The sequence below is a fragment of the Vulpes lagopus genome, chromosome 4, assembly GCF_018345385.1.
Source record: "Vulpes lagopus strain Blue_001 chromosome 4, ASM1834538v1, whole genome shotgun sequence".
NCBI lineage: Eukaryota > Metazoa > Chordata > Mammalia > Carnivora > Canidae > Vulpes > Vulpes lagopus.
The window spans coordinates 120,228,394-120,253,872 of record NC_054827.1 but is presented as its reverse complement, the minus strand read 5'-3'; the positions used below and the strand labels follow the sequence as shown (position 1 = coordinate 120,253,872).

The 25,479-nt window shown below is 57.8% G+C and overlaps 1 protein-coding gene across 1 annotated transcript in view; it reads left to right on the top strand.

Moving 5' to 3' along the window:
- Positions 1-15,413: 15,413 nt before the first annotated feature.
- ABLIM2 (actin binding LIM protein family member 2) overlaps positions 15,414-25,479 on the top strand; it is a 141,677-nt gene continuing 131,611 nt past the window's right edge. Inside the window, exon 1 of the mRNA XM_041752280.1 lies at positions 15,414-15,585. Coding sequence (XP_041608214.1) covers positions 15,576-15,585 — 10 coding nt within the window. The 5' untranslated portion in view covers positions 15,414-15,575. The remainder of the gene's footprint in view (positions 15,586-25,479) is intronic.

Here is a 25,479-nt window from a genome sequence, read left to right as displayed (position 1 = left end):
GGTGACTCCAGCAGTGGCAATCCCAGCTCTGAACATGAAAGGGGGTCACACACACCCCAAGGCCACAGGCTTGAGCTTGCTTCTCCTGATTGGGCCACAGGGCTGTCCTCTCTATACTCCTTCGAGGTGGCCAGGACTCCCTCCAGGGGCTCAGGTGGCCCCAGTGGTGAGAGGTGTTGGGTCCCGATGGGACCCTTACTGAGCACCTGAAGATATTCTCAATGTACCCTCCAGGGTGGGGCAGGGAGCCAATACACCACGGACCACTGGGCCCATTCTGGCTTTTGAAAATGTTCCTTAGAGAAGCAAAATCAAACTGGCAACATTCACCGTGGTCATCAAAGTGACGAGGTTAGCGATGAACCATTGACGGCGCTCGTGGGTTCCACATGGATCACTCTTATAACCCAAAGGTGATATTTCTGTAATCAGAAAAAATGCAGTCAGTGTGGTAATAAAACAATCTTTTGGATTCAAATTTATGAATGAAGGCTTTTCGGATCAAGTGTATGAGCCTGGGGATGGGCAACAGGCCCTTGACATTCAGACCTCTGGAGTTGGTGACCCCGGTGGCCCCAGGATGGAGACCCTCTGATAACCCCTCTCCCCAGATTTTGGCTCCTTACGCTGTCGCCTGTCTCTGGTGTGTCTGCCCACGTGCCCCCATTATGGACAAGCCCACAGATGAGCCCAGGGAATCTGGAGGGGGGGGCGGGTCTCTCTGTGAGTGACTTTGAGCACCTGGGCTTCAGTTACCCCCCAACCACACGGAGACATCAGGCCGCCCCCTGCAGGTCCCAAGTCCCCACACCCCTGCAAACCTGCTGGGCAGCTGTCGCCTGCCACTGCCCTCTAGTGGGAAGCCAGAAGACAGCTTGAAGGCCTTGTGATCAGCAGCTCTGGGTCCCCTGTGGGCCTCCCCCGTGGGGGTGCCCAAGACCTGTTATAATTACCCCTCCACAGATGAGAGCAGTGGCTCACCGGGGAAGTGGTGAGCTGGGGTTCACCTGGCTCTCCCTGTATTGGATCCCCAACTCTTAATCACGCAACAGCATTACTAACTTAACAATGGATGAGGCTTACTTGCGGTGACCCAGTCTGCACCCACTGTAGTTCCTGCTCATGCGGGTCACCTCATATGACCACACAGTTCCCCTGGAGGTGGGCTTCTGGCATCACAATCCTAAGAGTGAGGGGTGGAGAGGGGATGCAGCAGGCCTGAGCCCACACAGCTGGTGCATGGAGCCGGCACCCATATGGCCAGGGGCTCCGGCCCCATCGCAGGACTGGGGCCAGCCACAGAATGGCTTGTGCCCGTGAGGTGCTTTTCAGGAAGATAGGGTCACCGGCTGACTGCATCAAGGTGAGGGCCCTGTGCTAGCTCTCAGCTGCTCGAGACAGGCAGGGGAGTGATGGAGAAGAGAGAGTATGGGTTTTCGACTGGCAGACCTAGCTTGAGTCCCACCTGCATCAGACCCGGGGCCAATGTCCCCTCCTGGCCTAAGGGGCACCTGTGAAGTCAGGGCAGGAGCTGGCCATGCCAGCCGTGGGAGGATTCAGTGCAGCAACATCTAGGTGGTGGTGGCAATTGCCATCGGAGACAGAGTAGGTGCCCTTCCCTGGGAAATTGCAAGTTCCATTCCCACCTGGACAGGCATGAGCCCCCTGGCTGCGCCCCCCCTGCAGAGGAGGCTGGGTGGGGGTGGGAGAGGAGAAGGCACCTGGCTCTGCCACTCTAGACTGTGTTTTCTTGAGTCAGACCCTTAAACCCACTAACCTTCTGATTTTGTATCTCTAAACTGGGGCTCGTGAGTGAGCCCATTCCGAAGTGATCTCCCCTGGCAAACCTCAGAGGGGACCACAGCCCCACAAGAGCCCTTGAACTGGGCTGTGTGAAAAATGTGTGTTTCATGAGCCACTAAAAATCACAACCCTGCCCCCTGGAAGGGTGCTTAAATGAGGGGAGGCACAGAGGTGGTTCAGACCACTGCGGTGGCACCAAGCACACTTGGAGTCTGTTCATCTATTGACCCTGCCATTTGCCGGCTCCCTGTTGAGCCTGGGGAGGGCACACCTTCCCCGCACCGTGGTTTTCTCCTCTGTGAAGTGGAGTCAGCAGTCTCAAGGCTGGGACAGGGCTGAACAGGGCAGAGCGCAGATAGTGCCCACGGTGATGGTGGCGCACGGGGCTCTGGGCCTCATTACCATTCGCTTTCTTCCCAAGCCGCCCGGGAAAGTCAGCTCCTCCTTTGAAGAAAGAAACACAAAAGTGCCGCGGGTCTGTTTGCACCGGAGTAGAGCAAATAATACATGGGACCTGATTTTCTGGAAGGATGAGGAAGAGAGTGATCTCATAAATGCTCTGGCAGGCCCCCCTGGTGCTTACAATTCACTAAAAAACACCTGGGATTAGAAATCCCTTGATTTTGGTGGTGTTCCTGGCTCTGCTGATGGCTGGCTGTGTGACCTCGGGCAGGGTGCTCACCCTTTCTGAGCCTGGGTCTCCCCAGCCATGAGGTGAATTGTCTGTGGACCAGATGACGCAGTCATGGCTCTTCCCTGGTTCTCTCCTCGCCATCCCTGCCAGCTGGGAGCCCTCGGACCCATGCCTGTTCATCTGAGTCTCAGACTTTTTAAATCAATCAATTATATACAATCCATAGGTCCCGCTCATCAACCTCCTGCAGATTTCCCTTCTTCTATCTTATTCCCCCATGACTGCACTGTTATCTTCCCCATTTAATGGATGAGTAAACTGAGGCTCTGAAGGATCGGGGGCTGGTCTGGGTCACGCGGCACAGTTGGAACCCTGCCAGGGCTGAATCCCAGTCTCTGGAGTTCCCGGGTGCTGCCTCTTCCAGGGACTCAGGACACTCAGCACAGAAAGGCCACAGGTGGGGTGGGGACCCAGGAAGCCCCGAGAAAAACACAGTGAAAGAGAGGGGAACTCCCTGGGGTGTACTGACTGCTCTCCCTTGCACCGGTCTGAATGCCTGAACAACCTTGGCCAGGCCACCTGGGACCTGTGCGCTGGGCCTTAGGCTCCCTGGGGTCAGGTGCGGTCACCTCGGCTCTGGGCAGCTGTGGGTGGCTCCAGTCCCAGCGGGTAAGCTCTGCAGCAGAAGCCCCTGGTCAATGAGCCACCGGGGGTGATTCCTGAGGAGGAACGGGCGCAGGCAGGCTGGTGCTGCCCGCTCTCTGCTGACCACCGCGCGGTGCAAGGACAGGACAGGCTCTGGCCAACATTCCAGGTCCCAGACGCCCGCGCGTCTCCCACAGGCCAGGCTCCACAGAGCACCAGTGTGGGCCTGGGTCTCCAGAGGTGCCTCCCTGGGAAGGCCCCGCCTCCACCAGCTCGTTCACTCACCTGAGCCCAGGGATCATCACGCAGAGTCCGTGGAGGGATATACATCACGTATGTGCACCCAGCACAGGGAGTGTGCCCGTTTGCTGTTATTTTTACTGTTTTTACAAACTTTACACACAGGAAACATTTCTTTTGCTTTGCTGTACAGTCCTGTGAATGTTCACACTCATATAACTACCCCATGACATCTGAAGCAACTCCATCACATCTCCAGACCAGATCCTTCAGCCATGACCTCAGTGTCCGTGCGGAGAGTGGGCAGCTGTGTCCTCGTCTGCAGTGTCGGGCAGCTCCGTGTCACCCTCGTGGCCCATAGCCCCCACTGTTTGGACCTGGCCCCTGGGTGCGTGATGAAGACCCTCCTTCACCAAACTATAGCTGGGCTCCTCCACGTCCTTTCTCAACCTGGCCCGTGCTGGGGCCATGTCCTCAAGAGCCAGAGCCCTGCTAAGTCGAATTCTCCATCTTCCCGGCCCCCACGTGATGTCTGACCTGCACCTGTCTCCAGCCGGGAGCCTGGCAGGTGTCTTCCCACCCCCCGGCCCCCTGTATTTGCCCTCAGTACCTGCCCACCGCAGACCCACCCGCTGCAAGGACCCGAACCAGGTGCTACTCTGTCTCTCTCTCAGTCTCTCTCTCTCCCCCACTGAGGGCAAGAAAGCAGATGGCTTGCTGTTTAGAGGGTAGGCTGGGTTACGCAGTATCAGCAACAGTCCCCGAGCCTTTCCCATTCCCTCCCATTGCTCCCTCACAACAGCCTGGGGTGGGCCCAGGAAATAGAAGCACCAATGGCCAAGGTGCAGAATGAATTCAAGTGTCAACGGAGCCCCGATTCAGAAGAGTCTGCACACCTGCCGCCTGCCCACCACTGCAGGTGCCTGAGGCCACAGAGGGCGTCCATGGCCACTGCAGACTCCATGCACCCTCAGCTCGCCCGGTGAGCGCGGCCCAGGCTCCCCCGCAGCCCCACCACCTGCCCCTACTCACGCCTGCCCTGGGCACGGAAGAACCTTGAGACACCCCAGCGATGCCATCCTTACCCTCCTGCCCCAACCGTGTGGGGCAGCCCCGGCTCCTCAGGACAAGAGCCCATGACGATCCCACTCCCAACCCCAGGAGAGGAACTCTTCTTTGCCTTCTGGTCCATTGGGCTGAGCTCCTCACAAGCAGTTCATTCCAACTTCACCAGGACTTTAGCTCTGTCCCCCGGTGGAAGGATCCCCATCCCCTCCTCCCATGCTCGACCAGGACCACCAGTCCAGCAGAGGCAGAGACCACAGAGCTGGCAGCGCACACTGTACAAGCAGGTCACGGAGAATGAGTGGCAGGGGCTGGCCACGCTTCTGCCCCGGGTTTCGAGCCCCATGTGCTGTCAGTCGGGTCAGGTCACACACTGCGTCCTGGAAAAAAGGGACCATGGTGGGCTGTCTCACACTGAGCCTTGGATGGGCCATTCTATCACACAGCTAACATCCAGGCCAGGAGAGAGGGAGGTCTTCTGGAGCTCTGTCCTTAAGCTCAGGAACATGTTTTCCACCATTCCTCAGCAAGCCCCTGCTCACGGGCCAGCACTCTGATCTGGGTCATGTGCCATTCCTGGGGAAAGTCCAACATCTAGGGAGTGCTGGGTGCTGATTGGTGAGGCTGATCTGAGACTATCAGAACCTTCTGAGTTGGGGGCCAGCTGCTGGCAAGTCTGTGGGCTGCATCAGGGGGCAGGGAACAGAAATCAAACACTGTGAAGGAGCAGGAGCAAGGCAGCAGGAGTTAAGTTAGATGAACAGCATTCAGGAGACAGAGACTAAAGAGCTGCTGGGGCCATCCCACTCTCTCCACACTCATAGGCTTCATTAGGTCATGATCACAAGCTGTCCAGCCCCCAATCCCCGGACCTCAACTATCAGGAAGGGGTGGGGCCTGGTTAAAGACCGGGTGTGAAACTGTCCCTTCCTCTCTGTCCCTTTGGGTTGACCAAAGGCTGATGTCACCCGGCTGCTCTCTGCTGGGGCATTGTCTATCTCCCTCTGTGGGCCGGCAGGAAAGTGGGAAGGGCAGAAATTCAGGGCTCCTTGCTGCTGTGCCTGCAGTTCCCCAGGAGTGGGGTGGGGAGAAGTGGGAGCATTGAGGGGCAGTGAACAAAGAGACTGATGGGCCTTGAAACAGTAAGGCTTCCCTCAGAACAGTAGTCTGGGAAGTGGATGGTAGGGTGAAAACTAATAAATTGCAAACCCATCGGGAAGAGACAAACCTGGTACCAGAAAGGTTTCCTCCTTCCCCAGCAACAGCCCAGCCAATGAGAGACTGCCTCAGCTCAGCCAATGAGAAACCACTATGCTTTGAACGCCCAGTTTCATCCAATGGACTCTCTGTTTACAACAGCCCCCCCTCCATAAAAGAGCCTCCTCTGCTTTGTTCTGCAGATTCACCTGTGGTTTGTTCCTGTCTTCTTTGTCCTGGGTTGCAGTTCTCTGCTACTCCCAAATAAACCCATTTTTTGCCGGTAGAATGACTGGTACTTTTATTTTTTTTAAGGTTATCAGTAGCAGATTTTTTTCCATGAAATGATGTGTCACTCTTCTGTTACAAAATATATGTCTTCTTGGACACAATAACTTCCTTCTAGGAAGCACTTGCTCATCACCAACGTGTGCCAGGCCCTCTGTGCATGGCCCCCCAGGGAGGAAGGGATGGTGCGGTTTGCTGTGGGGTGTGGGTGAAACCAGGCTCCTCTCCCCAGGGGAGCAGGAAGGACAGGAGAGCCACACCTTCTCAGTAGCTGTTTTTATCGTGTGGATGCAGAGCGTCATGGAACTGACTGGTTCCTCTCCCTGTTGGGGCCCAGGTGGGGCAGCCGTGGGCTGGTGTCCCACCCAGGGCAGGGGTCAGGGGTGGTGCCTCAGCTCTAAGTTCCTTCCATTCTTCTCTCCCTAGTGTCCGTTCACCCTAGTTTCTTACTCAATGTTTTCAAATCTTTCTCTACTAAGGTTTTCCCTGAAAGATACCCCAAGTACTCTCCAGAATGAGTTAGGGCCCCAGGAATGGTGTTAAAGCAAATCAAACACAGGCCCCTGCCTGGACTGTCTGGCCTCATCCTCGACCTGTCCTTCCTGGTCCTTGAAACCCCAGATTTGCTCTGAGGATCTCACAGCATTCAAAGCTCACCGTCTTGTGTGGGGCTCAGGGAAACTCATCAGCAATCTCATGCGACCAGACCTGTGACAAGGCAGCCCCAGTCTGCTGTGGGAACCCAGCTCAGGGATCAGGGAGGGCTTCCTGGAGGCGATGCCCAGACCAGTTCTTACGGATTGGTAGGAGTTAGCCAGACAGAGGAGGAGAGGGAAGCCTTTCAGTGGAACAATGGGACTGAGGTCCAGAGGCGAGAGGCAGTGGGATGGGAAGTGGGAAGCCAGATAAAGTGGGTGGGGAGTGGGGCATTTGGGGAGCTGTAACTCACTGAGGCCCAAGGCAAAGAGCTGCACCCCCAGGAGGGATTAGGCATGCCACTCCTCAGGAATGCAGCCAAGCCCTTTCCCTCCCTGCCCTCCATGACAGCAGACAAAATGTTATTTCCCTCTCACCAGCCTGCCCTGGTGACACTCTGAGCTGTCACAACTCCTCCACCCACATGCTCTCTGCTTTTATAAGCTTTGGCTCCTTGATCACTCGGAAAGTATTTACTGAGCACCAACTATGTGCCAAATGCTGCATTTGGGGCTATGAATGCCACAAACAGGATACACAGTCCCTGTCCTCACGGGGCATGCAGTCTGGTGGAGGAGCAGGGGTTACACACATATGTGCACATGCACGCCCATACACATGCACAAATGCACATGCAAAAATCAAAAATATGTGATGTAAGTGGGATTGAGAGGGTAAAGGGCAGGAAAAGGGATTATGATGGGGGGATCTAATTTAGATGGGGGTGTGGGTCCTGCAGAGCTTCTCTGAGTAAAGCAACAATAAACTGAGATCTGAAAGAAAAGGAGACTGCCAGGTGAAGGATGGAGGTCAGAGAATCCAAGCAGGGGAACAGATGTGGGAAGGCTGAGGCAGGAGTGGGTTGGTCAAGTTCGAGGGTCTGAAGGAGGCAGAGAGGCTGAGATGAAGGGAGAGCAGAGGGGAGACTGGTGGCTGGGACGTGCGGGGCAGCGACTGAGGATGTACTGAGGATGCTACACTAAGACCAATAGGAAGTCACAAGTGGAGGCATCCTCAGATGTCTTGGCTGCAGGGGAAGGAATTGAGGGCTGGGAGTGGGAGTGGAAAGATCAGGAGGGGATGGGTGTGACTGTCCAGGTGAGGGAGGGCTTAGGCCAGGGCCCCACAAGGAGCGGGGTATAAATGGGGGCAGGATGGAAATGTGAAGGGCCAGGGAAGGAGGCCCTCAGAAGGATTTGTGGGAGTCAGAGAGAGCAACAGAGTAGCTGGAGGCACTATTTCTGGAACTGGGAGGGAGTGGGAGATAGTAAGGACCAGGCTCAGCTTGGGGCCTGTGGTTGAGGTACTTGGGGCCCCAGAGCTGTCACAGAGTCAGAGGTTGTGACACTTTGGCTTCTCCAGCGAGACAGAACAAATAGAGATGGATGGATGGATGGATGGATGGATGGATGGATGGATGGATGGGCGGATGGGCGGATGGATGGACAGATGGATGGGTCAGTGGGTGGTTGATACTAGGGACCATGGCATGGCTGAGTTGACCCATGAAACAGACCATCACAGAAGTGGCTTCCTCCCTATGAGGGTGGGTGTGCATTTGCCGGGGAGGGAGAGAGGGCACAGTGAAGAGAGGGTGTCCTGAGACCCTCCCAGAGGGGGTCAGGAAGGGAGAAGCCAGTGATGGGGACTTGGAGGAATGAGAGCAGGAGACAATGGAGCTTTCCAGAAAGGTGGTTTGTGTGGGACTTGCATAGATAGCACATCAGCTATCAGAAGAGACTTATCCACTGGACAGAACCCCAGGGGGGTCCTCAGTGTGTGGCTGAGAATGGCTGAGTAGGTGTGAGAGGTGGTTTTTGAGTGAAAGGGAAGTGAGGCATTGCAGACAGCAAGTGTAGACACTTCTTCCAAGAAACACGGCTAAGAAGATGATGCGGTGACAGGCAAGGTTAGTCTGGGGGGCACTGTTTTGCTTTTGCTTGTAATAAAGATACCAGAACATGTATCTTTCAGCCCGTGGTGTTGTCACTGAGCCAGCAGTCCTGTGTCTGCTCCCAGCGGCTGGGTCAGAGCCTGAAAAGAATTCTAGTGGCGAGTGTCCTGTGCTGGCCATTGGAGGGACCAGCGTCTGGCCTCAGCCAGGCCTTTCCTCGCTGGCTGACTTCTGTGCATCCTTGGCGACCCAAGGCCCCTCGTGTGTAACACTGTGTGGTGCTCAGTGTCAGGGCTGAAAACAGGTGCCGGAGCAAAGTGCTTGCTAATCCTGTGGAAGGTGAGGCGATGCCTAGACACCTTCGAAGCCCAGCGTGCCCAGAATTAAGAGGTGATGAGTGTCCTGCTTTGATGGGCCTGGGAGTCAGTGGTGCTGTGAGACCAGAGGCCAGGAGGTGCTGCATGAGGCTTCAGGCAGGAGCTTTCCACTGCCCAGAACAAGAGTGGGTCTCCCCGTCTGGGAAGGCTGTCCCCGCATCCCTTGCACATCCAGGTGCCCATCTTGTCATCAGCAAGCTGGGAACAGCTGTGGCCTCCCGGCCTGCTGGGACCTGGTTCCCGGGGTGACCTTGTTCCTCTGAGTCCATTTACTCCTCTCCCTCTGGGAGGCCTTAGATCTGAGGCTCTCCTCCTAGGCCCTCATGGGGCATGAACTGGACTGGATTGGGCCCCTCAGAGAGATGCTCAAGTCCCAGCCTTCAGGATCTGTGAGGTGAGCTTCTTTGGAAATAGGGTCTTCATGGATGTAACTAGTTAAGATGAGGCCATGCTGGAGTATGGTGGGCCCTAAATCCAAGGATCGGTGTCCTTCCAGGAGGAGGAGGGACACACAGGGAGGCGAGCTTACAGGGAGGCAGCCACAAGCCCAGGAGCACCAAGGACCGCTGGGAGCTCCCAGGAGCTGGGAAAAGTGCAAGGAAAGACCCTCCCGAGGACTTGGGAGTTTTTCTGTGGGGAGCATGGCTATGCCAGCACCTCAGATATCTGGCCTCCAGGATAGTGGGAGGACAAATTCCTATTGTTTTAAAGGGCTGCATTGCGGTGCTTTGTTACCCCAGCCACAGGACGGGGTGCATTCCACTGGCACACTCCAGTTACTCCCCGGAGGCCCAGCCCAGCTCTTCCTATCTCTGGCCTCCAGCACAGGAGCTGGCATACTGTAGGTGCTCAGCCAGTGCGTCACCCTGCCTCTGAGCTCGCTCCGTTCCTCTCACTCCTGACTCTCCTCGTCTGCTTCTGCTGCCCAGACAGACGATTTAATTAGAGGAAAGGTTTGTGGATTGGCAGCTCTTGCACGGAATCATTTCCAGAATTAGGACCATGTCTTCTACTTCACTCCATCACCATGACCAGCCAGCTCTCGTGACTTCTCTGTGATGGCAGAGTGCTGTCCGGTCGACCCAAGCACTCAGAGTTCACCGGGCAGTCGAAAGTGTGGAGTGACTGGCTCTGCAGACGAACCGTGCACCTGTGACCCGCGTCAGCACCCTGGCCCTCCCCACCTGCCCGCAGAATGCAGGTGAGCGGCAGGTGTGTGATGGCGGGGCTTGGCTGGCCAGCCCAGGTATATGGATGTGCATTTGGGAAAGCAAGGCTCCAAGATGTGAGTCACATGTTATTTTTACTCTGGGTTTCATATGGCATGCTTTTAAATTATTGAGTAGCTGGAAAGAGCCCACAATGAAATCATATTTCATTTGTTTCTCCACTTGGCTGTGAAGGAAACCCATTCTCGGGCTGTATTTGGAGGTGGGGGAAGGAAGGAGAGCCCTGCAGCTTTGGCGAGAGTGAGCCTGGAGGGGCCCCACGGTCATCCCGGGCCACTGGATGTTGTCTGCTTCCAAGGGCTGTGTGACTTCTACTGGGGGTTCCTGCACTGTTGGGTTTTCAGGGCAACACCTTTCGAGACCAGGCCACGGGTGAGCCCAGTCACTCCGGGCTGGGCTCTGCAGAAGCAACTTGTGGGAAGCCTGAGCAGACCCAGGGCAAGGGCGGGGATGTTGGGAGGGGGCTCAGGGAGTATGACCTCTTTTCCTTTTGGTAGGCTGAGTGAGAGGTGGCAAAAGGGACCACAGTGGGGAGCATGTTGATTCCATAGGTCAGTGTCTGTTCTCTATGCTGGAGACTCCAGGATGTTCTGCAGACCTTAAGATTCTCAGGACACCCTGGATTACTCTGGAGACCCCGGAATGCTCTGGAGACCCTGGGATGACCTAGTCTTGCCTAGGTAGGCCTGACATCTGGTGCAGGAGCCAGAGAGAACCCAGATGGCAAGACTGGGGAATGATGTGGCAGTGACAGGCAAGGCCACAGGGAGCAGAGGTGGCCCCTGGCTTAGTCAGGGGGGCTTCTCCAAGGGGGGACTTTCCATTGAAGTCCAGAGGGTGAGCCTGCACTATCCAGGTAAGGGTGGGAGCATTCCTAGCAGCCCAGGGGGCAGCAGGCCTGATATGGCTTGGATCTGATGGAGTAGGTCCCTCTGGGCCATGCACCTCATTCGTACCCCAGGGTGCTCAGCCTGGTCACTTGGCCTCCCCAATGCCTCTTGGCAGTGATGCCAGACCCAGAGAGCACTGTCCCAAAGCCCATAGGCTCCTATTTATTGAAAGGGCCTGGGAGTGCATCCCAGCTATTCCATTTGGGAATGGTTGGCAATTGGGTAAGCTAAGGCCTTAGTTTCCCTATCTACAAAATGGGGATGATGATGGGTTCACTAGCACTGAGGTTTCCAGGTCCTAACTGCTTGCCTCACCTGGCTGAGCTGTGGGCATTCTACTCAGGGGCAGTTTCCACTGGGCCTCCACTCCCATTCCCTGAGCATGAGGCTGGCTGCACTGGGGGTGAGACAAAACCCCTCCATCCAGGCTCTTTTGCTAATAAGTAGCCCCTGGCCCATGGGTCGCTGGCCCCTCTCCCTCCCTGCCACTCCTGGGCTGGCCTCAAGAAACCCAACCAAAATCTCTACCTGACCCAGACTGCTGAGGTCGGCACTGCCATCCAGCTATGCCCAGGCCCATCCCACCATTCAGCATTCTGTATTTCCCAAGACCTTCATGCTCCAGAGAAGGGCAATATACATTTTCAGGACAAATGACCCTAATTTTGAAGCAATTTGTAATCCTGTGGAATAGTGATAGGTGCCTGTGTTTGTCACAGGAGCATTTATCATGAAAAGAAAAGAGCCTTTCCCCGGGGGCTCTTAATGTCCCCTGCTAGTGGCCTCCTGTGCAACCTGGCACCTGCCTATTGGCACCAGGCATGTCTGTTGGGGCCCAGGTGCTCTGACATCTTGGCCCAATTACACTGCCATCCTCCTTCAAGCACCACCACAAAGCAGCGTCCACACCCAAGAGCCTTCTGACCCCAAGGTGGCCGTGGCAGCACCAGAGGCAGCATGCCAAGTGCCCGAGGCCCCAAGAGGGACCAGAGACTGGTGCTCCGACCTAGTCCACAGGAGCCTGGGAAAGCTCAACCCTTTCCGCACTTCCCCCAAGCGAGGCCTGGCCAGGCTCTGTCCCCTTTCCAAGCCTATAGGGTAGAAGACCACAGTTCTGCTTTCAAGTGTTGTGGGAGGAGTAAACCAAATGGACCCTGTGAGTTCTTAGGTGGACAGATGGGCCAAAGGCATATGCAGCAAGAGTGGGCATGGAGCTGGGTGGAGGGACCAGTGGAGCCACTGCCTGGGGTGTCCTCCTGAGAGGGGGTTGAAGGGACCCCCCGAAGTGAAATGTTGAGGTGGGAGGACCCCCAAGGAGCAGGTGAGACCCTATGTTGGATGCCAGTGGGGCGGGCCATGAGGGTGTCTCTCTTTCTGCAGGAGGTGTGAGCCTGACAAGAGGAGAGAGAGAGGAGGAGGGCAAGCTCCACCGCCTTATGGCTCCTTCTGCATCTGCACCCACTCAGGCCTAGTCGTCTCTCTGAATGTACATACTTTTAATAAATATCAAAAGGTTTGGTTGGACTGTTTGTCTGGGACCTCCTTGTGTCAAGGAGCCCCCATGAGGGCCCTCTAACACCCTCTGCCTCAGGGCCATAGGTGGCAGCATTTTCTACAATGAATCACATGATTTGAGAAAAAAAAAATTCTTGTTTTCTTCACTAGAACAGTACCCAGTACATTAAAGGTATTCAATAAATGTGGATGGACGAGATGGATGGATGGATGGATGGATGACAACAGATGGATAGATGGATGATGGATGGATGAGTGGATGGATGGATGGGTGGGTGGATGGATGATGGATGAATGGGTGAGTGGATGGATGGATGGGTGGACATATGGATGATGGATGGATGGTTGGATGGGTAGGTGGATCGAAGGATAATGAATGGATGGATGGCTGGTGGGTGGATGGACAGATGGTTGATGGATGGATGGATGGTGGATGGGTGGATGAGTGGGTGGATGGATGGATGATGGCTGGCTGGCTGGCTGGTGGATGGATGGATAGAAGAAATATGCATGAGAAAAGAAAATGGTCTTTGGGGGAAGTGATGGCATGCACCTCTCCCAGGTCTGTCTTAATAACAATAATGATAATGACTATTTTTTATGGAGCCCTGACTTCTTGCCAGGCTCTTATATTACTCCATTATCCTTTAACAAGTCCTACTGGGGTTGAGATTGTGCTTTGAAGGATAAAAATATGAAGCACAGAGAGGGCAAGCAAATTGCGGAAGGTCACACCTGGTTCACACCCCCAGGGATGAGAATCAAAGTCTGGGTGAACCAGTGTCAGTGGGTGCTGTGCAGGAGAGGACATGCAAGCAGACCTGCCCCAGTGGAGCTCCCCTTGCTCAGGGACCCACTGAACAAGGGCAGAGGGTTGGTGGCACAACTATGGGACCCAGGTCAAGCCCCTCCCTGACTGCTAACTTGCTGGTGACTCTGGGCAGGACTTCCTTGAGTCTTAGGTCCAGTCCTTGTGAGAGAAGAGTGCCAGGATCCCATGACCCTGAGGTCCTTCCAGGCTGATAACTGCTGTGACTCCCCTGTCGCTGCTGCTGTTTGACAGTGGCTGCTCAGAGAAGCGAGGCCACCTCCATGGGGAGGCCAGGGGTAGCCATCCAGCAGGCTGAGCTCTGGGACCAGCCAGGAACCCAGCCACCCACATCCATCCTCTGACTCATGGGACATGGCATCAAGTGCCCGTTCACACCTTGGTTTTCCCATGGCCAGTTGGTGCAATGGTGGCCTCCCTGCCATCGTGACCAGGCTCTGTGGAGGAAATCATGATTCCAGAAGGCTCTTAGGAGCCTTTGGAGACATAGGGGTTGGGTGGAGATGGGGCTGATGCTGCTGCCAGGGAGGAAGCAGGACGGGGGTGGGAGTGGGGGCTTGGCAGAGAGCTTCCTGAGGAGGGTGAGTGGTGGCAGAGGTGCTCCCACCGCTCTCCTTTCTCCATCCTACTCTCCCTTCCTTCAACAGGTATGTGTGGAGTGCTCACTCCGGACCAGGCGGCGTGCAAGGCACCGAGGATCGTAATAAAGGTAGGATAACATCAAAGACATTCATTGGTCTTCACTTAGCAGCGCATGGCACACGTCAGCAGGTGCAATCCTCACAACTACCCTAAGAGGTGGGAACTATCTACTTCAACAAAGAACGCTGAGGCGGAGTTAGGCCCCCTGCACTAGCAGGTGAAGCCAGGCGCCCTCTCCCCCAGGACCTCCACCCCTGCTGGCCTGCAGCTGCCCTAGCCAAGACCGAGAACCCAGTGGAATGCTCTCCGCCAATGGCTCCTTCACTCAGCGCCGTCCTGATGCCCACATACGGGCAGGGTCTTGCTCAAGGTCACACAGACGGGACGCTGGGTCAGGAGGAAGACACTTGACCCTTTCCTGTGCTCCCCATCAGGGTGCGCTTGTGTTCTGGGATCAAGGCCCCAGTGGGCAGGGACCCAGCCAGGACGGGCGTGTGGGGCTGGGGCTGGGGCTGGTTCTGCCGGACTCCGGCGTTCCCCGAGGCCCTGCTGGGGTAGCCGGATGCTGCTGAGGGCCGGGTTGGAGCATCCGCCCCTGCATCAGTATCCAGGCAGAGTCCACGTTTCCTGCGGCCAGCCCTCCTTCTCTTGCTGCCAGCATCTCCCAACAGCCTTGGCCCAAGCCAAATGTCCTGGGGCCACCTCGGCTCGCAATGCCAGGTCCCCGAGACTCGGCCTCCCGAACGCTCCCCAGCCCAGCCTGCACCCCGAAGGCCCCGTTTGCCACTACCAGGCACCAGCGGGCTCCGCCGACTCCCCTTCATTTCCCGAGGCCCCGCAGCCCTGCCCTGTCCCGTACCGGACCCCGCCCTGCGCGGGGCGCCTGACGTCACAGGCGGCGGGAGGCGACCGCAGGGGCTGTGGCCCGAGCCTTCCACGGGGTGGGGCGCGGCACCGCGGGAGCCGGAGGCGCGGCCCTAGACCCGAGCCAGGAGCACAGCTGCGCCACGATCCCAGCCCGCGCCCCGCCGCGCCTCAGTTTCCCTGTCTGCAAACTAGGGAAGGTGGGGGCTGGCCCAGGTGTCCGGGGCCCCTGCAGTTCCACGACTCAAGAAGAGCTGCACCAAGCTCTCGTCCCGGGGCCTCCCTCCGCGCCACTCGCGGCTCCCGAGAGCCGCCGCCGGCCTGGGCGCCAGCCAGGCAGCGAACACAGCCCCCGGGACCCACCGGCGGCTGCGGGAGGCCGCAGCGGCGCCGCCGGCCTGCGCGTGCGCGGGGCGCGCTGCCGGCCGGGACTTGTAGTCTGTCCACGCGGCGGCTGGGCCGCAAAGGCGGAGCGGCGGGGGCGCCGGGCCTACACTTCCCAGGGTGCGTCCCGCCCGCGGGGCGGGGAGGGCGGGGCGAGGCGGGCGGGGCGGCGCGCAGGGGCGGGGCCGGCGGGGGCGGGGCCGGCGGGGCGGGGCCGGCGCGCCGGGGGGCTGCGGCGGCGCTGCGGGCGGGCGCCGACCGAGCCCAGGGCCGACGGACCGGCGGACCGGCGGGCGGGCGGGCGATCGCGCGGGCGCGGCACCTGCGGGCGGGAGCGTGGGGCTGCCGCAGCGCCGGACCGCCCGCCTCCAGCTGCCGCTGAGATGAGTGCAGGTGAGTGTGCGGATGGAGGGACCAGCGCGTCCCCGAGCCGGATCGCGGCACAGCATTCTAGGGCTGCACCTGCAGCGCAGGGGGAATCACCAGGGCTCTCCCCAACTTTTGCCCCAGGGTCTTGCAGACCCTCGGGGCGGGCCCTCAGCCCCCTGCCCCTGCGCCCGGGCTCGTGCAGGTCTGCAGCGCGGGCTGGGGACCCCTTTCCCACCGCGCCGGCCAGGGTGGCTGCGCCGGGCTGTCTGGAAGGCGCCACTTTTTTGCTTCTCACGGGTCCCAGGTCGCTGCAGGTTGGAGAAGGCGACCCTACGGGCCAGGGGCGCAGGGCCGCAGGGCCGCAGGGCCGCAGACCCTGCTACGGAGGTGTGATGGCCCTGGGGGCTTTGCGGCAGGGGGCGCCGCCCTTGCGCGGCTCTCGCGCCGCAGGAGCTGGGGGTGGGCGTCAGGCCGACCCCGGCGCCCCGGGCTCGCCCGCTGCAGAACTGGGGACGCAGAGCCTGCAGGTGTGTGCGAGCCGCCCCATCTCCCTCCAGTAGGCATCTCTCCGGCGCCTCACCCCTGCGCATCCCCACTGCTGCCTCTCCCGCCGCACGCACCGTCTCTGACAGCCTCTGTGCGGCCCTGGAAAATCCCACATCGTCACAAGCCAACCGAGCCTACTGCGCTTGGGGAAACTGAGACCGACGGCAGGGAAGCCTTGGCAGGGGAGTCTGATGCGCCGCCCGAGGAGCCGCGGTTCAGAGAGTCTCCGTGGCCTGGAACCGGGCAGGGGGGTTGGTCCGTACATTCCCTGGCAGGGAGGGGCCGTCACTCCATTTTTCAGGGTGCGACCGAGGCTCACCAGGCTTGAGTCACTTGCTCAGCTCACGCAGTGGGGTGCGGATTCTAACCTGGTGCTCCCTGACTCCTGCACTCTCTCCTCTGAGCCTGTCTGGCCACAGACTGCAGTATGGCCTTTGGCCATGGTGCAGAAAAAAAGCTGGGACAAGCTGGGGGAAAACCAGCCTGGGGGAGGGAGTGTGCATTTGGCGAGTGCTTGCTCCCTGCTCTGGGTTTGGGAGGGCTGTTTCCAGGGACCCATCTCCCAGCAGGGGGAATAGTCCCCTCCCCCTCCAACCCAGGAAGGAGGGACCACACTGGCGGTGGGCGTTGGGAGAGTGGTTGAGAGCAAATGGCAGGCAGCGGGAGGCAGCATTCTCTAGAAGAGGGTTTCTGAAATGGCCAACCTGTTATCTGGAGGTGGCTGGGGAGCAGGGCACCCCAAGGCTTGGCAGAAGCTCCAGACACATTTATCTAATGGCAGGTGGGGGTAATGGCAGGGTGCACATAGGGTAATTTTAGGCCTTCTGTGATCATAATTGATACCTCTGGTCCCTCCTGTAATCAGGGGGAGCCCTGGAAGGAGCACTGGCATTTGTGGTTATCCTGGAAGAAGGGCTGTATGAGCACTGGGGGCCACAGGGGAGGTGTTATGATTCCCAACGAGCAAGGGGATTGGGGTTCAACCATACTGTCTGCCTGGTGGCAGATTGTGATCTTGGCAAATGATGGCACCTTCCCGAGCTTGGCTTCCCCAGGTATAGAAGTAGCGCTGCTCCTAACCTGGAGAGAACGAGATACCCGTGGGAGACTCCCCACAGAGTAGGGAGGACCTCCATAGCTCGTAGCTCGTGATGGTCACTGCCCGATGGTCACGTTCCCCTCAGTCTCCCTGAGTTAACTCAGCCCTTTGGAGCTGCCCATGAGCCTGCTCCCCATCCGCCTGGGGATGGGCTGGCGCCCCAGATGTGTCCCTCGGCCATCCCTTGTACAGCGCGATGGGGGAGAGCATGGTCCCTTGTGCCCCGCACCTGGCTCTTGTGTCTGGCCATCGCGCACACCTGGCAGGTCAGCGACTTCTATCACCAATGAAGGCAGGTCCCCTGATGCCCTCCTGCCAAGGAGACTGGCATTGTTCTGGAGCTTGGTGCCAGCAGGTGTGGGTGGGCATCACTTGGTCCAGCGTCCAGCTGCCCAGATGGGTCTTTGGGTCAAAGCCTGAGGTGACCTATACAATCTCCCTGGGTGGGAGGCTTCCTTTTCTTTTATGCCACCAGGCTTCAGGCATGTCTTGCTTTAGTCAGATGACCTGGTGCACCTTTGAGACTGCTTGGGTATGACCTCAGGGCCCCGTGAATCTGCCTACTTGTTTGCGGCTCGTTGATTTTGGGTGGCCGGGGAAAGTGTCAGACCTAAATCCAAATCCAGCACACTAGCTATGGGTTCCCTGTGCCTCAGTTTCCCCTTTGTAGGGAGGGAATGTCCTTAGCTTGGCATGCAGCCCTGGCCCACTCATGTGGGGCCCGGTACATGAGGCTTTTGGTGGTAGCCTCATAATGTTGCAGCCTCTGGGGTTGCAATGGGCAAAGTGGGGCCAGGGAAGGGACCTGAGCTGGGAGGGGCTCCAGGGTCAGCTCTGCCACCAGTGGGTGCCAGTCCTTGAGCAGACCCCATGTTCTCTGTGGGTCTGGATGCATGCCATCCCTTGGTGGCTACACCCTGGCAGGTGGGAGTCCCCCAGGTGTCAGAGGTTCCTGGCGGGTTGTATTGGTCAAAGCACCACAGACAGGGTGGCTTAAACCACAGATATTTATGCACGCACTTCTGGAGGCTGGAAGTCCATGTTGAAGGTGCATGCGTGTATGTGTGTGTGTGCCGGGGGGGGGGGTGTTGGTTCCCTCTGAGCCCTCCTCCCTCCTTAATTTGTAGATGGCTTTCTTCTCTCTGTGCTCACTGAGGTTTCCTTCTGTATGTGCTTGGTCCAAATTTCCTCTTCTCATAAGGACACCAGTGATATAGGATTAGCAACCACCTGGCTGGCCTTATTTTACCTTAACTACTCTGTGAAGTTCCTGTCCCCCAAAACAGACTCATTCTGAGATACTAGGGGTTAGGACTTGGGCATGTGTATTTGCAGGGGGGCATCATCAGCCCGTAGCGGGTGCAGGGCCAGCTGGAGAGCCTGGGTGGCTGGTTCCGTCACTGTGTTCATGGCTGCCGGGCTAGGATCACAGAGCTGTAAGGACGTAGAGGATGCTGCGTCCAAACCCATTCATGCACAGAGGGGGACCAAGGCCTGGAGAAGAAAAGGCAACCGTCCAAGGTCAAGCAGAGAATGTGGCAGAGCCAGAACCTGAGCCCCAGGCCCCTACCCTGGTTGGCGCAGCGCTAGATATTTGGAACAGAGGCACATCCCTTCATCTCGTCCAGGTGTGGACAAAGACGTCACCATGAAGATGCTCACGTCAGTACAGCAGAAAGTTGAGCCACCTACATGTGGAGGGCACGGCGGGTACCAGGCAGCCACGCAGTTACTTGCTCACTGGGCAAGGGCTTCCCACACCCACCATGTGCCCCGCGCACTCCAGGTCTGGGTGCGGCCGTGGGCGACAACACGCATGGTGCACATCCTGCTGGAGCTTCTCACGGTCTGGGGGTGGCGGGGGGCATTCTAGTGAACGGTGTGTGAGAGGCTTTAATGTGGGGAGCCGTGCTTGAGCACACCAGTTTAACTCAGCAAACGGAGGGAAGAACCTACGTCATACGTGATCTCAAGTCTACAAACTGAGATCATGGTAAAGGAGGAATATCAGGAAGGACACATGTCCAGACATCAGCAACCGTCTCCCTCTCTAGGGGGGAAGAGGAGAAAGAGGTTTTCCCACTTTTTGGAGGTGGAAGGCATTAGGGTGTTTCCCATGGGCCAAGGCCCTGGTGCCCGGTTTCCCTGCGTGACTCATTCTGAATTAGGGACAGCAGAAGACAAACCATCCTGACCCAAAAATGCTTCTGAAATTGCCTCCAGAAAGGACAGTTGTTGCCCAAGAACAAGCTGGTGCTCCCTAGCTCAGCATGGGCATCTCTGAGCTCTGCACTGTTGTCCTCTGAGGTTCAGGGTGACTCCCTAACCTGCTGCCCAAGACCCTTTGATTCATTACTATTTCTGTCAATAAGGTTGTCTGGGGGTAGATGGCATATTTTCTAGAATTAAGTTCTGATTTTGATGAACTCTTAGCAAGTCCAGTCTTACTGTCCCAGAAAAGGGAGTGTGACCTTCATGTTTGGAGAAGTCACCTGTCTGATGCGCTGAGCCTCCAGAAAGTCATCTGGAGCATGGGAGCTGGCCAGAGAATATGGGTTCATCTGGGTAATGAAAGGAGAGGGTGGGAAGGGCTCCAGCTGGCGGGGTCTGTCCTGGCACCGGGCCTTGGCCGGGCCAGCAACGGTTGAGGACAGCAGCAGCTGCCAGGACTCTGGCCCCTGATCTGCCCCGACAAGGGGGCTTCCTTGCACCCCTTGCTACAGGGGACCTGGTAAGTCCTCCTCTGAACTCCTGTCTGTTGGGCTCATTCCAGCTCTGCCACTTGCTAGCAGTATTGATCACTGAACCTCTCTGCGCTTCTGATGCTCCCTCCGCTTGGGGTCTCCACAGGGACCAAGGGTGCAGGTCCTGACACATGGGAGAGGCTTGGAAAGGCAGTTAAAATAGTCTCAGTAGGAGAGCACGGGTGGTGTTCAGACAGTAGCTCGCTTTTTGATCATGCTCACATGGCGAGCTGCTGGGGAGGACAAACCAGATGTGTGCCGCCTGCATGGGCTGAGAGCAGCCGGCCCCAAGGCTGCTAGGACTCAGGGCAGAGCAACCTGAGCGGAGTGTCTTTGTTTACTTGAGGATGTTTCCATCCACGAGGCCTCTAGGGTGTCGGGCAGCACCCTACTTCAGTGTCACGGCAGCCACGGCTCACGGGACGCTCCCTTGGGCCCCACGCCTGGCCTGATGCTTCTGGATCCTCACAGCGCTTCTTGGGGCTGCTGGGGTGTCCCCAGTTATGATGCCCAGATGGGCTGTGGGTCGCCTGGCATCACGCCGCACCACTTGTGAACAGCAGAGCTGGACTGGAACCCCAGTGTGCCCAGACACTCATCTTCCCGACTGGGTGGGCTCCGTCTGCCCCCACCCTGCCCCCTGTGCCTGCATCGTGGGTGATTTACTGCCCTTTCCTGATGCGTGGCTGAGTGGAATGGATAAGCCTTGACCATTTAGGACATCATGGTAACGCTTTGTGCTGACGGGGGCGTTTATACGGTCCATCTTCTCACCTGGGCCATGAACAATATTTGCATTTTCCAGGTGTGACACGTGCCCGTGCATAGCCAGGGAGGCAGAGCCAGACTCAAACCCAGCTCTGCCTCCAAAGTGCATGCTCTTTCCTCGCCTTCTGTAGGGGCTCCTACCTGGGTTCATAGCACAGCCCGGGGTCTGCTCCCACACAGCTCAGACTGTAAGAGAGACTTTTACTGTGTCAAGCCCGTGTGCCTCTCTGTAACCTTGACCCTCTGGCCCCAGCTCTCCCTTCCACCAGGTCCTCGAGGCCTTCTAGAGCTGTCCATTCCCACTGCAAGGCAGCAATCACGGCTGTCCTATGCCTCTGCTGCAGCTCCCACTGGTGGTGCCGGAGCTCCCGGGAATCCCAGCCCCACCTGCCTGGGCTGCTATGTGACCTTGGACAGGCTGTCTTCCCTCTCTGGGCCTCAGTGTCCTCATGTGTAAAGACAGGGGCTACCGCCATCCTCAGAGGTGCATCCCGCTTCCTCTACTGTTTCCAGAGAGATTATCTGGGTTTGAGGCTAACCCAACATTTCAGGGAAACATGGTCCCCCATCATCCTTTTCTGCCACCTAGACCTTCTCTGACAATTTCGTGGCAGGAAGCACTTGCCCTTTACACAGCAGCTCCCTGGTATAAGGGGGTTTCTCCGCAGCCTGCCAGGGAGGCCACGTCGGTGAGTGTCTGTCTGGTGCCTGAGCCGGGAGATCTGAGTGGTCCCTGTCCGTGGGCAGGGCTGGGGAGGGTGGAAGGTGTGCCTTGAATCCTGTGGCGCTCACTTTATGCTGGATGCAGCCAACGGCAAGCCCTACTGGGTGCCGGGGCTGGTCCTGGGCACGTATTGCCCTCGGTGGGTTTCTAGGCTGATGGTGAGCCAGGCATATACTACACAGGTTCTGTCGCAGAATGGCGTGTTTGGGGGTTTCTTGTGCTGTTTGCCTTCCCTGCCTGAAGATTTCTAAGCAGCAAGGGACACCACCTTGATGGCTTGGAAAATGCAGTCTATGGTTTTGAGGTCAGGCTCACCTGGGCTCTGGTCCCAGTCGTCACCTGCTAGTTGAGTCCCAGTGACTGGATCGCTTTATTGCTCTTTGCCTCAATTTCCCTACCTGTAGAGTGGAGATAATACCTCCTGCTCTTTATGATTGCTTGAGGGCGCTGGGCATCCAGGGCACCAGGAAGCAGGTGGAATGGTCTTTGTCACAGCTGTCCACACCCTCCAAAGCTCAGGGCAGACCTCAAGCTGCTCTCCCAGACAGCCCCCACGGATTGTCTAGAGCAGGGGTTCCCTGAGCATCTGGCCAGTGAGGGGTTGAATGGAGGATGACCTCGGGCCCTCTCTTCATACTCAGCCTCCCCCAGTGTTTACCATCATCCTGGGCCAAGGGATCCCAGCCAGGCCTCTCTCTGACCCTCTGCTTCTCCTTTGACCTCAGTGGCCCCACACGTTACTGGAAAACGGTGTCTCCAAGTCCCAGTTGGCCATTGCAGTTGTGCATGAAGTTCAAGAAGGAGGAATGGCTGAGACGATCCCCATGGCCCCCACCTAAGTTTCAGATACTTCAGACCCCACCCCATGCCTGGTGACTGTCTGAGTTCAGGTTCTCCTGGGGACAAGGACGTGGATGCAGGCAGATAGCTGGGGAAGTGACCCCAGGAAGCAGGGGTTGAGAGGGTGAGGGGTGAAGTGGGGGCATTTGAATGGGTGGGCAGCTGCTGTGGGCCTGCTCCTTAGAACTGTCCCTTGCGGGGAGTGGGATTCTGGGGTTTTTAACCTCCAAGGTGGGGAACGGATCATGGGTGGGCATAGTCCCACCCTGCCCTGTGTGGGGCGAGCAAGGGTCCACCGGCTGGGGAGGCCTCAGGCTGCAAAGTAAGGAGACAGACATTTGGGCTTGCGATGCAGAGGGGTCAGTGAGCACCTGTCCCCATCTGCCACAGGAGACCTAGAGATGGGTCGAGGACAGGTGTCACTGCAGCTTCCACTCCTGAAGAGGCTCCCACGGGGGCCTGGAAATGATCCAGCCTCAGCCTGGTCGGGGCCACCTCTGTTCCCAGCCTTCTAGGGTTCAGCCATTCCAGAATGCTGATTCAGTCTTTCAACGACTATTTATTGAGCACCTACTGTGTGCAAAGCACAGTCCTTGCTCCTGATGCCCAAACACCCTTGCTCGCACTTTTCCTGCCGTGTTCTCCATCTGCCTCACTGTCCCCCATCCTGGAGGTCGCCCTCCTCAATCTCCCCAGTTTCCAAGCAGAACTCCAGACTTCTGGGGGCAGTGGACAGAGCTGAGGTTTCCTGCTGAGGACCTGGCTGCCGTGTGGCCCCGGGCCAGCTGCCGCCCCTCCCTGAGTGCCTCTGATGGTGCGGGGAGCTGAGTAGTGGCCCCCACCGAACATGTCCCCGTCCAGGTCCTGGAACCTGTGTGTCTGTTGGAAAGAAACTTTGCAGATGTGATTAAGTTAACACTGTGGGCTGGAGGAACTACTCCGTGGGCCCCTTGTAATCAAAGGACCTCAGGAGAGGGAGGCAGAGGTCTGAGGAGGGAGGACGGAGGAGGGCCCTGAGCTAGGAACCAGGGCGCCTCCCGAGGAGGAACCAGCCCTGCAGACCCATTTCAGACTCTGGCCCCCAGACCATAAGGGATTATGTCTGCTTTAAGCCTGTACGTCTGGGACCATTTGTCACAGCAGCTGCCTGACACCCAGACAGATGGCCTACCTTCCCTGTCTTCCCTGCTGCTGGGTTGGGAGGGTGGTGACGTTTTGCAAAGTGGGGATCATTCCACACCTCCTCAGCGGTGTGGGGCTGTGTCATGTCCATGCGTGCTTGCAGCCAGGGCCTCCCACTCCTGGAGGTGTTTGGGGAGCACCTTCGTGAATAATGAATGAGGGAGGACTGCCCTCTGAGAAAGGAGGGGTGAGGAGGGATCAGTGTTTAAGGGAGAACCACTGGACTCCTTCTCCAGCTCAAGTGGGCCTCTCAGTGGCTCCGAACACCTGGATGGAGTGCACAGCGCCCTATAGGGGAGGGCCAGTGCACTAGGGCTGCATGTTCTGAACACGACGCCTGACTATTTCCAACTTCCTGACAGGGAAGCTGGGCTGGACCTCTGTGGTGTGTGCTGTGACTCACAAGCCGGGATCCAAGCCTGGCAGGCTCCTGGATCCTGACCCACATCACTCCTACTCACATCGCCCTCTTGGACCTCAGTGAGCCTTCCTCTCGTGGCTAGTGTCACCTGAGCCCCAACCTCTGTGCACCACGGAATGGTCCATCTGCAGGGGCTGGAGCCATACATTTCTCAAGCTCTGGTGGGCACTGTCTGTGGGAGGGGTTCTGGCACCATCTGATCGTCCCCTGGTGAATGATGTGGGGGGTCTCACACAATCTGGTTTTCCCTGGTACTCGGTGAGCCTGGGTCCTGGGATAGTGTGTGGGCAGCCCTGGGGTTGGTGAGAAGACGTGGGTGGTCCCGTAGAGAGCCAGGACACCAGGTTCTAGCTCTGGGTGTGTGTCCCCAGGTGGACCCCTTTACCACCTCATGTACTGTTGGGATCGGGGTTGTCTTCTGGGTCCTGACAGCCCTGTGCCCGTGTGTGGACGCCAGGGGACACAGCATTTGCTGTCAGGCGAGCAAGCCTCCTCCATGCCCTCTGACAGGGCGTTGGCCAGCAGCGTTTCCCACCTGGGGGTCCCAGCACTGTCCCAGGGCCCTGGGCCACCGTGTGCCATAACCCTAGTCCTTGCATCAAGGCCATTCCCTGCTCGCAGGTAAGCATTCCAAGCCCAAGGAACCAGGTCACTTGCCCAAGGCCATCCAACTAGCCAAGTGCCGACCCCAGAGCCCACACTCCTGACTGGAGCACAGGGGCCCCAGCATCTCTGAACACCCGTCCCACTGCCTCTGGGACAGTCTGGGCCTCTTTCCCATGAGACATCTTAGGCAGTATTCACCTGTCAGGGTCCCTGATCCACTGCTCACCCACCCACCTGCCTCACGTGAAGCAGCAGCTGGTATGACAGGGGTAAGACATGTTTCCAGGTGTACAACCCTGTGCTGGACACACGGAAGGTGCTGAGGACACTTCCCTGTGGAGGTCGTAACCCAGACAGGGAATATGTGTCTTCAGAACCTGGTAGGAGACAGAACATGGACAGGAGGAGAGGAATCACTTCCACATGGCATCAGAGAAGGCTTCCTGGAGGAGAGGACATAGAGTTGAGTCCTGAGACCAGCACATGAGTACTGACCAGGGAGGCAGAAGGCTCAACACAAAGGCAGGGGGTGGGCAATAAGGGCGAACACCGGTCAGCAGACTGCCCAGAGGGGCTGCATGGGAGGGGCCAGGGTGCGCAGCAAGGGAGGGAGTCAGCATGGGTGACCAGCCGTGGATGTGAGTGACGGGCTTGAGGCCATGGCCAGTGCCGGCTGCCCTGCTGCAGCCCCCGTGCTATTCTGGTCAAGCCCAGATTCACTGAGGGGCCTCAGTTCCTCTGACCCACCTTCTCTAGTGGTTCTGATCAGTGGTTCACCTCCAGCTCTGAAGCGGGCCAAGTGCTCGGGGAGTAGCAGCAGGGGTGCACAATTACCCACATCGGCTCCCTTGCACACACCCCAGCGTGCTGCGGGTCAGGAAACGCGATATAGATGCCAGGAGCCCAGCATCCTGCTAGACACCTCCCTGCCTGTCTAATGAGAGAGGGAGTGGGGTGCAGCGTGGGCGTGGGGTGCAGTACAGGGTGG